Source organism: Dendropsophus ebraccatus, chromosome 1, assembly GCF_027789765.1.
Source record: "Dendropsophus ebraccatus isolate aDenEbr1 chromosome 1, aDenEbr1.pat, whole genome shotgun sequence".
In the NCBI taxonomy this organism is placed as follows: domain Eukaryota; kingdom Metazoa; phylum Chordata; class Amphibia; order Anura; family Hylidae; genus Dendropsophus; species Dendropsophus ebraccatus.
This window is the reverse complement of record NC_091454.1, coordinates 209,065,208-209,081,716: the sequence shown is the minus strand read 5'-3', so window position 1 is coordinate 209,081,716 and position 16,509 is coordinate 209,065,208. Positions and strand designations below refer to the sequence as shown.

General features: G+C 43.5%; 1 protein-coding gene across 10 annotated transcripts in view; it reads left to right on the top strand.

Annotated features, from left to right (window-relative positions):
• OLFM2 (olfactomedin 2) overlaps positions 1 to 16,509 on the top strand; it is a 309,721-nt gene that overhangs the window by 190,374 nt on the left and 102,838 nt on the right. Inside the window, exon 1 of one of the 10 annotated variants that reach the window (XM_069972382.1) lies at positions 9,108 to 9,167. The exons of 7 other annotated variants lie outside the window; for them this stretch is intronic. Coding sequence is in view for 2 of the 3 variants with exons in the window: in XM_069971935.1 (XP_069828036.1) it covers positions 9,211 to 9,297 (87 nt within the window). In the remaining variant the exon portion in view is untranslated. 2 more of the 10 variants (XM_069972007.1, XM_069971935.1) reach the window with 2 other exon arrangements.

The following is a 16,509-nucleotide window of genomic DNA, read 5'->3' as shown; positions in this document are numbered from 1 at the left end:
TGACCTCTCTACAGACTCGAACTATAACAATAAAGGTTTTATATTCCAAAGAATCGGCCAGGCTCTTTTCCAACTCTTATTATTACATCGTATGGGTTATGAAGATCTAGATTTGTTATTCTATTCTGGACCAGAGGTGGTCGGGAAGTCAGGAGTATCCAAAATGTGGGATGTTTGATATATACTTGAGTCCCATTAAATTTAAAGGGAACTGGGCAAACGCGAACTCCCATAGCTCCATTAGGGCTGAGTCATATGTTAAGCTCCCACACTTTGACCATTCTTAGCTTCCTAACCACCTCAGGCAGTCCAAAGGGGACCGGGAAACCATCATTACATAATGGGAATATCTCTTGAAAGTCACATCCTTTTTGATAAGGAGTTAACCATTGAAAAAAACGGTGCAATTCCTTGCATGATGGGGGAATTTACTCAGCTTTTTGTAATTTTTATTTATTTATTTTTTTACACTTATCCCCTATCTTCCTTTCTTAGCAACTTTTTACCATACTGATCATTTGTAGTTTTTGACCTATTAAAATGGAAATGTGGATACCTTTATTAAATTTATCTATTTTGTGAAGTCAGAATTTTTGTCCAATTTTTTTGGCCAAAAATCCACACGACAAAAAAGTGCAATGAAAAATTACATGACTATATGATACAAAGGGGCAAATGATACATTCCCTCATCTATGTTTTAACACGACCGGTGTCATTCCTCTAAACCCATCCCTTTCATACATGGCTCCAATTGACGCTTCCTGGGTCGTCGGCCACATTACATGTAGAGTCAATGAAGCGTCTTTCTTAGGGTTCCTGGTAATTGGATACATGAAGCTGTAGGCGGAGTTTTATGGCTTGTGTTAAATGAAGCCCAGTGCTGTGTAGCCTGGTTATAATGCAGTGTCCTGGCAGTGATGGATGGGGTGCAGTGCGGGGGAGGGGGTATTATGGAGGGGTCCATTGCGATTCTAAACTCGTTATCTCATTAGAAGTTAAATCTTCCTCGGGCTGCAGCATGGAATTCATCAGCAGCGCTCATTAGGAGGCCAGCATTTATCACGGGGAGGGAGCGCCGCAGACAGATTGCCGGGAGTGTGTCATAGTGATGGAAAGCTGGGCCACTGTCACTCACAATTACGTGTGAGAGAACGCTTTGTCACAGTGACACGTCCACGCTCGGTATACACTGTGCATTAGCTTCGTTATTGGGCTGAACGGTTTACAGACCGCATCTATGTAAAATGCCAGGTCCGAAAATCCCATGGTGGAAAAACATGTTCTTCTCATTATCAGCCATGTGAACGTGCAGAAGAGATAATAAGGCTGCCATGCTGGTTTTATTAAAGACACATTCATAATGAAGGAAGACCTCATTTGGCACTGGAAGCTAAAGATCCCTCTATATGTTAATATTGCCCTATTGACCGTTGAGCGGTCCCGCGGGGACTAATCAGGGGCGGTGTATGATTTATACAGATCTATGGGGCAGCGAAATGTGACACAGAGGTCCGTATGTAAAAGCTGTAGGTTAGATGTCCGGTTGCCTCCCCCTATTTTATAACCCACATGTTCTATTCAATTCCGGACCCTCTCGATTATTAAAGTGACATATTTTTCAATAAGGATCATGATAAAGGTGACCATGAATGTTCACTTGTCTGGCAGCTATCTTGTGTGTTCTCAATGAAGCAATGAAGAAAAAAAGCGGTGAGCCCCTGCCAGGCAACTCTGGTTGTGTTTTTTCTCTCTGAGAACATCTGTAGACAATCAGATGGGTTTGGCAAACCTTTGACTAATGTGCATGGATACCTTAAAGGGGTATTCCAACACCAAGTAAAAAAATAAAATAAAATTGCTGCCCCAGTTCTGAAACCACTAGTGTTGATGGAGCACTAAAATGCTCAAGTGCTTGATACTGGAGTAACAAGCCCTATTGACAACAATGGGAGACTTGAGCCTTTAACTAGGTGCCCCCTGGTCAGCAGAGCAGTCAGTCGTGTCAGTCCAGCCCCCAAGGGGTTATGTCAACCCCCTAGGGGTCAGACTGTGTTCTGCTGGGCAACAGGGACTGAAATTATATTTACTGCTCCGGTCTTCAATCTTCACTATGGCTGCTTAGCCCACCAGTGGCTGCAGCTGTGTCCCACATCAGCCACTGATTGGCTGAGAGGAGACTCCACTCAATTGCTATTCAATTCTGGACCATCTCCGACCTGATTGCAACCACGAGAGGTGGTCGGGAAGTCAGGAGTATCCAAAATGTGGGATCTTGGATATACTGTATACTGAGTCCCACCAAAGCTATGTAAACAATGTAGCTCCATTAGGGCTATGTTATATGTTAAGCTCCCACACTTTGTTTTTAGCTTCCTAACCACCTCAGGAAGGTCAAAGGGGACCGGGAAAACAGCTCAATTCCTTGCATGATGGGGGAATTTACTCAGCTTTTTGCCCAATTCCTTTTCACTTTTTTTTTCCCCATACATTTGTCCCATTTTCTTTTATGTTTGCAAATTTTTGCCATACTGATCATTTGTAGTTTTTGACCTATAAAAATGAAAATGTGGACACCTTTACTATATTTATCTATTTTGTGAAGTCAGAATTTTTGTGCAATTTCTTTGGCCAAAAATCCACACCACAAAAAAAGTGCAATGAAAAATTACACGACTATATGATACTTATGTCAACCCATAATCTTCACTATGGCTGCTTAGCCAATCAGTGGCTGCAGCTGTGTCCCACATCAGCCGCTGATTGGCTGAGAGGAGACTCCACTCAGCCAATCAGCAGCTGAGGTGAGACATAGCTGCATCCACTGATCTGATTGTCTGAGAAGCGATAATTAAGATAGAAGACCGGATTTCACCCACCCCCTTTCAACAAGCTTTTTGTACTCTAAGCACCCAAGCAGTACGAAGTGCTCAGTCGAGCATTGAGCTTGATCGAAAACCATGCTCACTCATCTCTAGAAACCACCAAAAATCTATTTGTTTTGGGTCTATAGGTCTCTTCCCATTTCCAATAATTATTTTATTTCCTGGTTGGGCAGTTGCTCTGTACTACAATTCGCAGAATGCATAGCTTTGCCTGATCTTTTCATCACAGACCTCCCACCTGTCTGCTCCCCTCCCGCAGCACTCCTGCCAGTTCCCCACCCAGAGCCTCTACAGAAGGTTTCTTGGGACACGTTAAGCCATTTGATTGAAACCGTGCATACACGGAATATCTGCTTCTCTATCATCCCAGTAGAGAAATTATAATTCTTTATGCCTCAGTAATGAGACTGAATACATAATGAATGCCTAATTATATTATATAAGGCAAATTATTCCATAATGAGGTTCTACACCTAAATGTATGGTTAAAAAAATCTGATTATCACGGTAGCCTCATAAAGACAATCTCTATCCTTCACCCATTCATTATGTAGACAGCTATTCATCTGATCAACCACTATTTAATGCTGAATTATTACAATATGTGGCTGGTCCCAGTTGGTCACAACATTCAGATGTTTATTAAGAACTGGATCCATAGAGATCAACGGATGCCTAGGTATATACTGTCTAATAGCAACAATCTTCTCAAGTCCAAGTTCATCTAATGGGTGACTTTGGTGATCGTAGAACTAACTTTCCCAAACATGAGACAATATAGTCTAACATATGGCTCCGTATTGTTATCACTTGGCACAAGGGGCATGTTCTTTGCATCTTTTGTTCAGTGTCCCTGATCTTCTGGTACTAGTGATCACTACATTTAATTCAATCTGTAGCCTTCATTGTTCTTCCAGGTTCTTTAGATTCTGTTTTTACCCCTAATAAAAAAAAAAGTTGGTTTTCATTGACCATGGGGAACACACTATTACCCCCCCCCCCCCCCCCTCCAATTAGCTGGTAGAACAAATGTTTAAAAAAAACACAGCAATCACTGAGCTCAGGGAGATCCGTGAAAAAAGTCCAATGAAGTACTCACTGAAGAGTCTCCATTAATACATTGCCAACTATAAATTTAAATATGCAAATCAGAGGTCCGTGGAGCGGATCTCAAAATATGGGAATAGCCAGATATGCCTCTGGGGAAGGAAACCTGTTGCCAAGGGGTGCCTCCTGGTGGGGAGATCACCAAACAACCCTGATACGTAGCCCCCTGATATGGTTGCGAGTATTGAAACATAAATAGGGAACCAGGGTGGCCCCTCTTCTGTCAAAGTCTAACTCAGTTGTGAGTATTGAGACATGACAAGGGTTTTGCATAGTGCAAATGTTTAAAGTTTTTCATAGTTATAGAACCAACAAGTTCCTGAGAGATGTATTTCTCAAATTGTTCCCAGCTGACTGACTGGGCAGCCCTATGGTGAAATCCAACTTTTGGAGCCAAGCATTTGGGTTGAGAGACTGTCACCACACCCAAACAATTTGATAGGTCTGCCCAACCCTAGCCATCTCTCCTGTAGATGTCTTCTCTTACTTTCCCATCAACTCTAGTCGAGCCTTCTGTTCTCTTCCCAGCAGAGGGCCAATAAGCTTGTCTAGTCGGAAGGTTTGGATTGACTTTGTTAAGGATCTCCTTGCTGTAGTCTTACATTCTTGATCACCGTAATGTTCAAAGAACTCAAACGTATTCCTATTTTTAATCTTTTCCATTTATAAAGAACCATGGCTGGGGACGCTATTCTATTTGACAGTCTTTTCTATCTCTTCCATCTGCGCCCTGTGACAGTTCACGGCAAACATCTTTGACTGATAGATCCATATTCTTAATAATTCATCTAAGAAGGCAAACGTATTCTATTATTTACTTGTCTTTTTTTCCCCCATGATTGCTATTGAGTCGATTGTTGTTTTAACCAAAGATAGTGGAGGCGCTAATGTTCCCATTACCAACCTGTGCTTCAGTTAATGGATCATTGGGGTCTTAGCACTCAGATCTTCCCTGATAAAACCTTCTGACACATGACAAATTTGATGAAATCCTAGTTACCCTTGAAGCAATCTCCATTAGTTCTCCATGTCTGATTGTACCATAAAGTGGTTGACTAGTTGAGAGAAATCATCATCACATACCCTGTTAGAAAATTATAAAGTCAGTGGAGAAGAATAACCTTCTTAGTACTTTCATAAATTAACCAGGAAAGAAATTTGCTATAAAGTCTCTCTTGCTCTAGAGAACTCGATGTAATGCCAGCGGTTGTCTCCTGCCAATGCCTTACCTTCTGCTGAGCAGAAACTTGTCCTGTGCCCCATTCTTTGCGGCTGGTATCCACCACCACCATACAGCTCCTGCACCTCCTGGTCTGGCCCAAAGGACATGTGCACACAGTTCTAGTGGATTTAAAGTGCCAGAGGACACAGCCCAGCTCCGCTATATAAGGCAGCTCCACCTGGTCTCTTTTGCCTAAGCATTGTTCTGGTTCCTAGCGTCAATTTGCATAGGTGCATTTGAACAACTTTGTTTATGTATGAACCCATACCTATCTTACCTAAGCACGAACCCTCTTGGACTGTTGTCAACCCAGATAGCACAATGAAACCTGTGCCGCCTATGTTGACCTTCTTGCCCATTACTGAAATTGTACAGTTGATATTGTTTACCCACAAGTATGACTATTGATAGTTTGCTGACTACATAGCACTAAGATGATTTGCCATATTTATCCTAGCTATGCTTTGCTGATAGGCAGTGCCATTTCTCAGAAGAACAATAAGATCTTCATACATAGTACTTCTTCCAAGAATATCCCACATTTTAAGGTCATCACACTTAAAGGGATTTCTCGTAGATGGTGACGTTCAAGCTTTCTACTGTCCAGCAAATATCGGTAAAGATGTTCATTGGCTTCTTCTGATTCCAGCTTGTCCATGTTCTATTTTTTTTAAGTCTTTTGGCCATTAAATGACCCAGTTTAATTCATTTGGTCACAGTTTGACTCTTCCCAGGTGACTTGTTACCTTTTACATTGTCATCCCATTGACTTTCTTTATTGACCATTTTTGTCAAAGGTTCTTCGATGTTGCTGATGCACTTAAAGAAGTTTTTGAGGATATTGCGTTGTTAAAATAGGCCATCAGTGTATGATCAATGGAGTCCCATCGTTGGGACCATTAATAATCATCAGAATGACCGAGCTAGGACCACTCAACTGCAGTACTCGGCAAAACAATGTCCATATGAGTGTAATTGTGTCTAGTACTGCAATTGGACCCATTAAGGTAAAAAAGGTTAAGCAATACAGAGGCATGGGGGCACTGCTAGCTCCTCTGTAATGCTGATTGTTGAGGGTTTCCAAGGTGGATTATACAGTATCAGCTGGTCTTTTCTAAAAGTGTTAACTATCTCAGAAAACTCCAAATGTTGGCATATTATTTCCTGCAAAAAAAGAGAGTCCGTGGAGCCTCATTTAAGAGTCTTGAAACACAGACTAGCCAGATATCCCTCCTGGAAGGGCCAGGCCAGGTTGTGGCTCCTGTAGGGAAACCACCATATTAATTGGCCCTATAAGTCAATGTAATGACAAGGGAACAAACCAAGGCTAGGTATCCATCCACAGATAGCTGTTTCAGGGTGTTGCCACTTATCAGTGTGGAGCAGGATTCTGGCTAGGTGGGATCAATACCTAGTAGAGCCATACAATAAACAGATCACTGATATAAGGGAGACCAGCCAAAGATAAGACTGTCAGCTGTTGGTTAAAGCGCTCAATACAGTGAAATCCTAGGTGCATAGCTCCCTAGGAAATATAAATATGTAAAAAAGAGAGTCCATGGAGCCTCATTTAAGAGTCTCAAAACACAGGACTAGCCAGATATCCCTCCAGGAAGGGCCTGGCCGGGGGTGGCTCCTGTAGGGAAACCACTAAATTAAGTGGCCTTATAAGTCAATGTAACGACAAGGGGAAAAACCAAGGCTAGATATCCATCCACAGACAGCTGTTTCAGGATGTTGCCCCTCATCAGTGTGGAGCAGGACTTTGGCTAGGTGGGAGCAATGCCTAGTAGAGCCATAAGAGAAACAGATCACTGATATCAGGTAGACCAGCCAAAGATAACACTGTCGGCTGATGGTTAAATCGCTCAATATAGTGAAATCCTACGTGCATGGCTCCTTAGGAAATACAAATATGTAAAAAAGAGAGTCCATGGATCCTCATTTAAGATACACGGGACTAGCCAGATATCCCTCTGGGAAGGGCCAGGCCAGAGGTGGTTCCGCGGCAACAGTTATTCCCTGCAAGAGTTAAGCTTTGCCCATTGACATCTATCAGCTCATTGTTCTTCTTGAAAGTGTTTCCGTGTTTGTTTTAATTATCAGTCCTTTAACACCCATAAATTTACTGATAAGGTGTTTTCAGACTTATTTTTAACACGTTCTATGCTTTAATTTCTAGGACTTGAATGTAAAGTTTCTGAGAAACACTATGACCTAGATCCTAAACTTAATGCATAAAGGCCCTATTTCACTAAACGATTATCAGCTTCACTTGGCTGATGACCGACCACTCAGGGCAATAATCGTTCAGTGTTGCAGCACATGTGGAAAGACAATGATCAGCCGACATGCACAATGGCGACTGATCGGGGTCTATGAACACGTTGAAAAATCAGCAATGGTCTGCAGCACATTCCTATAATAGCAGCAGTGGCAGCAGACCACATCTGACTTCAATGGGCCCGTTCTATAAGGGCTAGGAACACAAAGGGCTCATATGTATAAAATGGCTGTACTATATAGTATATACCCATTTTATGGCATGTAGAGACTGCTAGGGGTTATACTATATATATTTTATATGGAATCTGTAACAACAGTACTTATAATCTCCTGGAGCTTTTTCACTGCCCATTGACTAGCTGAGCAGATGCTGATGCAAGCGCCAACCCTATAGAGAAGAGCGACTGCGGTACAAGGCTAAAGCCGCTATTACATGGGCCGATCAGAAGGAGCAAGCGAGTGCTGACCTGTCAGGCTTCTCATTCCCCGCTCGCCGCTGGCGCTATTACACATGCTGCCGTCGAACGTGTGTGTGTGTGTGGGGGGGGGGGGGGGGGGACTCGCGGGGAGCCACGCAGCCCATAGGAAATAGCGCTGATCTGCTGTCACCACTACTATTACATGGAGTGACGGCAGCAGATCGTTGCTATTGTGGTCTTTTGTCTTTCAACATTATGCATCGACATTGAAGCGATTATCGTCCGTATTTGGCCAATTATCGGCCATCGCTTCGTGTAATAGGGTCTTAACTCCGAGAGAATGCCTGCAGGGGTGGGATAGAGGAAACTAAGTACAGATGATATGCACCAGGTTGAGCACATTTTTAGGATAACAATATGGGGAGTGTGGACAGGTAAGTATAATACTTACTCTTTACATATATTACATGGAGTGTTGCACGGCCAGCGTCCGATTTTGAAAGATAAGGTTTAGCTGATGATCAGCTCCTGGTCTGATCATTGTCTTTATTACACGGGGCGATATCTTCTTGAATCTGCCTGATTGGGCCGATAATTGCCCCATGTAATAGCTTTGCAATGTCTTCAGATCCTTATATATTACCTAGTCTAAAGCTGAATTCAGAAAGATCTGAGATCTGCGAGCCCGTGTTGCATAGCGCAGTGGTGGTTCAGTGTAGACAGAATACAAGAATAACCTTTAGCCTATTATCCTTATTACCGATCGCAGTCTTTTGCGTGGGATTGGCTTATTAATATAGATGAATATTACGTCTCGTGCTATGTTGTACATTTCACGAGAGCGGCAGACAAGCAGGTTACGTGTCACAGACGGTAGCTGTGTGGGAGCGATAAGATCATAGCAGACATCCTTGTGTTGTAGTAATAAAGCTTTCTGCCTATTGACTCCCGCTATCATAATATTACCATCTCCGTCATTGTCTCCCAGCGCTTCCCATTGTCTATATTACTCATATCCTCTCCAGTCCTTATCTGACGGTCAGCAGTAGATGTCTCTCTCTCTTCCCCACTAACGCTTCATATTATCAATCAGTATCTCTCATACTCGGATGTCAGCGGTCTTACCCCTTAGGCCCTTCTCTGCCAGTCTCCATGGTTACGCTCAGGCTTCATTGACGCTCCCTCTCGGAGACAGCAAGAGGTTAGCGAGGAGATTGGTCATGAGGGATTCCACAGGGGAGTCCATCAGGTGTGCAAAGCCGAACATCAGTGCAAAGAAGCAGGAGAGAGAGATGAAGAAAGAGACAGCTGGTCTGATGGATAGAGACAGGCTTGCGACGGCGAGAGGGAAACAGAATGTTCTAGGCAGACAGGTTCAAGTATGGATGAATAGGGAGACGGGAGATGAGCTGTGGAAGGGAAACCCTCTGGAGGAGAGAAACAAAGCAATTTAGAATAAGATGATGAGATCAGGACGTTGTATACTGCAGCTTCTTATAAACAGTCTCTTTGCCCCTTAGGGTTAGGTCACACGTTCCGTAGCCTCAGGGGCAAAGAGCCTTTAGGACCTATTGATTTCAATTGACTTTTTTTTACACCATCTGTATATCTATGGATCCGTAATCCACAAAAATTTCTGCTGCAAAAATTACTACCAAGCTCTAGTACGGACCGTAAATGGCATAGGTTGTCCCATAGAAGTCTATGAGAGTGTCTGTAGTTTCTGCAAATCTGTAATCTGTAACGTCGGTTTACATGAAGCGATAATTCGCCCAATTTAACGATTTTGAAGCAACAATTTGGTTTTTATAACGAACAGCGTTTAGACAAATAAATCGTTAGAAAAATCGTTATTGCGATGGTTTTTAAGATCGCTTAAGCCCACCTCACACATACACTCACCGGCCACTTTATTAGGTACACCTGTCCAACTGCACGTTACCACTTAATTTCTAATCAGCCAATCACATGGCGGCAACTCAGTGCATTTAGGCATGTAGACATGGCCAAGACAATCTCCTGCAGTTCAAACAGAGCATCATTATGGGGAAGAAAGGTGATTTGAGTGCCTTTGAACGTGGCATGGTTGTTGGTGCCAGAAGGGCTGGTCTGAGTATTTCAGAAACTGCTGATCTACTGGGATTTTCACGCACAACCATCTCTAGGGTTTACAGTGAATGGTCCGAAAAAGAAAAAACATCCAGTTAGAGGCAGTTCTGTGGGCGGAAATGCCTTGTTGATGCCAGAGGTCAGAGGAGAATGGGCAGACTGGTTCGAGCTGATAGAAAGGCAACAGTTACAACCGTTACAACCAAGGTAGGCAGAAGAGCATCTCTGAATGCACAGTACGTCGAACTTTGAGGCAGATGGGCTACAGCAGCAGAAGACCACACCGGGTGCCACTCCTTTCAGCTAAGAACAGGAAACTGAGGCTACAATTTGCACAAGCTCATCGAAATTGGACAGTAGAAGATTGGAAAAACGTTGCCTGGTCTGATGAGTCTCGATTTCTGCTGCGACATTCGGATGGTAGGGTCAGAATTTGGCGTCAACAACATGAAAGCATGGATCCATCCTGCCTTGTATCAACGGTTCAGGCTGGTGGTGGTGGTGTCATGGTTTGGGGAATATTTTCTTGGCACTCTTTGGGCCCCTTGGTACCAATTGAGCATCGTTGCAACGCCACAGCCTACCTGAGTATTGTTGCTGACCATGTCCATCCCTTTATGACCACAATGTACCCAACATCTGATGGCTACTTTCAGCAGGATAATGCGCCATGTCATAAAGCTAGAATCATCTCAGACTGGTTTCTTGAACATGACAATGAGTTCACTGTACTCCAATGGCCTCCACAGTCACCAGATCTCAATCCAATAGAGCATCTTTGGGATGTGGTGGAACGGGAGATTCGCATCATGGATGTGCAGCCGACAAATCTGCGGCAACTGTCTGATGCCATCATGTCAATATGGACCAAAATCTCTGAGGAATGCTTCCAGCACCTTGTTGTATCTATGCCACCAAGAATTGAGGCAGTTCTGAAGGCAAAAGGGGGTCCAACCCGTTACTAGCATGGTGTACCTAATAAAGTGGCCGGTGAGTGTAGAGTGAATCTTTGAAAGACTGTTTACACAAAGCGATCTGCACATTTTTTGCGAACGACCAACAATGATTTGAGAACATGTTGAAAGATCACAATGAACGATTTTTCGCTCGTGGTTTGATCATTCGCTGTGTTTACATGAGCCAGTTGTCGCTTAAATGCGATCGTTATTGCGAAAATTGCTAACGATGTCCGTGCAGTCCTTGCTAAATGATGATCAAGCTGTGTAATAGGACCAGTAAATGAGCGCCAATCTAGCAGAACGGCACTTTACGACCACATTCACCAACATTATGTGAGAATATGTTTTCCGACCAGTCTGTCTGTAGCCCTAGCTTAAAATAAAGGCTATCCAAGACATAGACTTTTAACCCAAACAGCAAAAAATCTACAAAGAATAGGAAATTTAATCAAACTTCTAATGCAACAACGATTATGATATACTTACAGACCCACACCAACAGTAGTCTCCGAGACTAAGATCTTTCAATAAATTTAGACCCTGATGATGCCACTCTCTGAGTGGTGCACAGCAGAAAAGATTGGGCACAACTCTTTACAGACCACTTGTGCCCATTCATTTTAGTGATTGGTGGGGATCTTAGCACCAGGACCTCAACTTTTAAAATTTTTAAAAGTGATAGTTACCCTTAATGTGCTTGTAGGTCAGGATGAATGAAAAAGTGGGAAGAGAGGATTTAAAACAGTAAAAAAAAAAGTAAGTTGTCCCTCAAAGGAGAAGTCCGACGAAAGTTTTTACAAGTACAAGTATTGAATTGCCTTCCAAAAGTTATACAAATCACCAATATACACTTATTACAGGAAATGCACATAAAGTGCTTTTTCCCTGCACTTACTACTGCATCAAGGCTTCACTTCCTGGATAACATGGTGATGTCACGACCCGACTCCCAGAGCTGTGCGGCTGTGGCTGCTGGAGAAGATGATGGCAGAGGGATGCTCAGTGTCCCTCCAGTGCCCTGTGTCCCTCAGTGTCCCCCTGCCATCATCCTCTCCAGCAGCCACAGCCCGTACAGCTCGGGTCGTGACATCACCATGTTATCCAGGAAGTGACATCACCATGTTATCTAGGAAGTGAAGCCTTGATGCAGTAGTAAGTGCAGGGAAAAAAGCACTTTGTGTGCATTTCACATAATAAGTGTATATTGGTGATTTGTATAACTTTTGGGGAGCAATACAATACTTTAATAAAAAATTTTGCCGGACTTCTCCTTTAAAGCAACATTGGTAAAATCAGATCTGTATCACATACATATATGTTGAGGAGTACAAGTGTATTTACATCCCTGTACTGTTCTTCTCCCCATGGATCTGATCATTTCCTGGCTTCCCTTCTGAACAGTGCCTGCCATCCAATAGATCACATATTCCTACTATCCCACTTGCTTATAAGTGCAGTGGAGACCAAATGCCAATACTTATGGGACAGATTAGAATACTGAAGCTGAACTGAGCATGTGTGACCCATCTTAATGGGTCGTAACCAAAGGCAACAGGTTATCAACAACCCATTATACAGTACACTTTGAGAAATGCTTGGACATGTTTCATTCAACATGATGCATCCGTTTAGACTTATTTATCTTCGTGGGACACCATTTCCCGCACATGGAGACATGTTAATAAAAACCAGAACCGTATCATAAATACTCCGATCCCGTGTGTGTATCTGGTCATGGAATTACGTCACATGTTGTTGAAATCCTGCTGTACTGCCTTTGAGTTATGGCGGCAATCACAGATATGGTTCTTCCAGTTACAGATGACAGATCCAGATTTATATAATCATAGTGTACGCCAGGAGAAAAGTACAGGGTGCAGCACTTTCTTCCAGCAATTGAACCCAGACAGAGTAATAATACCGCTATCATCAGTATCATTCACCCAGCCGGGATTTGAAGTACACTTGACGCTTTTTGTATTTTACCAGACAGTCGTCTTCCTCGTCCTACCCTGTATTTAGCTTTGTTTTGCATTCACTTTGTGATTGCGGAGCCAAGAATAAATCTGTGTAATTTTCTTATACATTGCTTGTATTTCCAAAATGTCACCTTCTTGATCGGAGTTGGGTTGTTTTCACGGTTTGACAATTACTTTTATTGCTATAGTGTAAGGCAAGGGTGGGAACTGTAGTGTTGCAACAGCTATCGGGGCAAAGGTGTAAGAGATGTATGTGGCCCCCAGGGAACCAGGGTCACAATGAGCCACCTGTCTTTTTCACCCTGGCCAGAAGGGGCATACTAGCGAGAGGCGTACTGCTAACCTAATAGCGCTACTGTGTTTCCTAATGACAGGTGGATTAACACATAGGTGCGGGATATTTGGAGATCCTTGAATGAGGTGGTCTATGGCTAGCACCCCAATGTTATTAAAAAGACAGCTGAAAAACATGGCACCCTTTGTTGTCGAACTCATAGTTATTTCTGAGACAGATGGAGGACCATGACAAAGCCTCTCTTTCTGCAGGGTCCCAGTGGTCAAACCTCACCGGTAATACTTAACCCAGAGGATAGGCAATAAATTCTTCTAATCAGAAAACCCCTTTAAAGGGAACCTGTCACCCCCCGTGCCAGGGCAGAGCCTGGCTAACCCCCCCGCTAGAGACCCTTATACTTACCCTGTGCACGAAGTCCCACTCATGGAGCCGCTCCCGCTGCCGAGATATCACCATCGTAAGCCCGGCCCGCAAGCATCAGAGATGACTCCAATGCTCCTAGAGAATGAAGGGAGCCGTCATTCTCTATGAGCGTCGGACTCCGAGCGTCGCATCTCTGATGCGTGCGTGCGCCGGGCTTACGACGATGATATCTCGACGGCAAGAGCGGCTCCAGGAGCGAGACTTCGTGCAACAGGGTAAGTGTAAGAGTCTCTAGCGGGGGTCGGCCGGGCTCTGTCCCAGCACGGGGGGTGACAGGTCCTCTTTAAGTCCTATCAGTGGATTTGTTGGCATGTATTAGGTATGGAATAATAAATCGTATTGTACATTATGAGAGAATTAGAAATTCCCAGAGAGCTCTGTGACCATATAAAAGCATAAGGCCACAAGCATAAATACAAGTCGCTGAACTCTGAGGTGACTCCGAATATACTGTACTTAATCATTTAGAGTAAGAGCTACATTATTCATTATAATACACACTTCAGCTGCTGCAGAATAGGAAGGAGAACTGAGGACTACTTTTAGATGTTCTGCAGCAGCTGAGATGTGTATTATGAGGTTCTGCAGCAGCTGAGGGTGTGTATAATGAGTTTGTATATTGGCTGAGGTGTGTATTATAGTGTTCTTGGGCAGCTGATGTGTGTATTATGGTGTTCTGCAGCAGCTGAGATGTGTAATATAGTGTTCTGGAGCAGCTAAGGTGTGTATTATTAGGTTCTGCAGCAACCATAGAGTGTATTATAGTGTTCTGCAGCAGCTGAGGTGTGTATAATGAGGTTGTATAGCAGGTGGGAGGTGTATTATAGTGTTCTGCAGCAGCTGATGTGTGTATTATGGTGTTCTGCAGCAGCTGATGTGGGTATTATGGTGTTCTGCAGCAGCTGAGGTGTGTATAATGAGGTTGTATAGCAAGTGGGAGGTGTATTATAGTGTTCTGCAGCAGCTGATGTGTGTATTATGGTGTTCTGCAGCAGCTGATGTGTGTATTATTGTGTTCTGCAGCAGCTGAGGTGTGTAATATAGTGTTCTTCAGCAGCTGAGGTGTAATATGAGGTTCTGCAGCAGCTGAAGTGTGCATTATAGTGTTTTGCAGCAGCTGATGTGTGTATTATGAGGTTCTGTAGTAGCCAAGGTGTATATTATGGTATTCTGCAGCAGCTGAGGTGAGTATTATAGTGTTCTGCAGCAGCTTAGTGTGTATTATGGTGTTCTTCAGCAGCTGAGGTGTGTTATGGTGTTCTGTAGAAGCTGGGTTGTGTATTATAGTGTTCTGCAGCAGCTGATGTGTGTATTATTGTGTTCTGCAGCAGCTGAGGTGAGTATTATAGCGTTTTGCAGCAGCTGGGATGTGTATGGAAGGGGTCCGCAGCCACTTTGGTGTGTATTATGGTGTACTGTAGAAGCTGGGTTGTGTATTATAGTGTTCTGCAGCAGCTGATGTGTGTATTATAGTGTTCTGAAGCAGCTGAGGTGAGTATTATACCATTTTGCAGCAGCTGGGATGTGTATGGAAGGGGTCCGCAGCCGCTTTGGTGTATTATGGTGTTCTGTAGAAGCTGGGCTGTGTATTATAGTGTTCTGCAGCAGCTGATGTGTGTATTATAGTGTTCTGAAGCAGCTGAGGTGAGTATTATAGCATTTTGCAGCAGCTGGGATGTGTATTGAAGGGGTCCGCAGCCGCTTTGGTGTGTATTATGGTGTTCTGTAGAAGCTGGGTTGTGTATTATAGTGTTCTGCAGCAGCTGAGGTGTGTTATGGTGTTCTGTAGAAGCTGGGTTGTGTACTATAGTGTTCTGCAGTAGCTGAGATGTGTGTTGTGGTGTTCTGCAGCAGCTGATGTGTGTATTACAGTGTTTTGCAGCAGTTGGAATGTCTATTATAGTGTTTTGCAGCAGCTGATGTGTGTATTATGAGGTTCTGTAGTAGCCAAGGTATATATTATGGTATTCTGCAGCAGCTGAGGTGAGTATTACAGTGTTCTGCAGCAGCTTAAGTGTGTATTATGGTGTTCTTCAGCAGCTGAGGTGTGTTATGGTGTTCTGTAGAAGCTGGGTTGTGTATTATAGTGTTCTGCAGCAGCTGATGTGTGTATTATAGCGTTCTGCAGCAGCTGAGGTGAGTATTATAGCGTTTGGCAGCAGCTGGGATGTGTATGGAAGGGGTCCGCAGCCTCTTTGGTGTGTATTATGGTGTTCTGTAGAAGCTGGGCTGTGTATTATAGTGTTCTGCAGCAGCTGATGTGTGTATTATAGTGTTCTGAAGCAGCTGAGGTGAGTATTATAGCATTTTGCAGCAGCTGGGATGTGTATTGAAGGGGTCCCCAGGCGCTTTGGTGTGTATTATGGTGTTCTGTAGAAGCTGGCTTGTGTATTATAGTGTTCTGCAGTAGCTGAGGTGTGTGCTATGGTGTTCTGCAGCAGCTGATGTGTGTATTATAGTGTTCTGCAGCAGCTGAGGTGTGTTATGGTGTTCTGTAGAAGCTGGGTTGTGTACTATAGTGTTCTGCAGTAGCTGAGGTGTGTGCTATGGTGTTCTGCAGCAGCTGATGTGTGTATTATAGTGTTTTGCAGCAGTTGGAATGTGTATTATAGTGTTTTGCAGCAGCTGGGATGCTTATTTTAGTGTTTTGCAGCAGTAAGGACATAGAACTCTATAACCCACTGCATCTCCTGAAGATCCTTACATTTCCGTCAGTCAGTATCTGGCACAGGAGTACTATCTTCCTGGATCCATGACAGAATGCCTCTGCTGCAACAGATAAGCAGTGTATACATGGAGCTGCCCATCTCTATAATTGTCATCCCA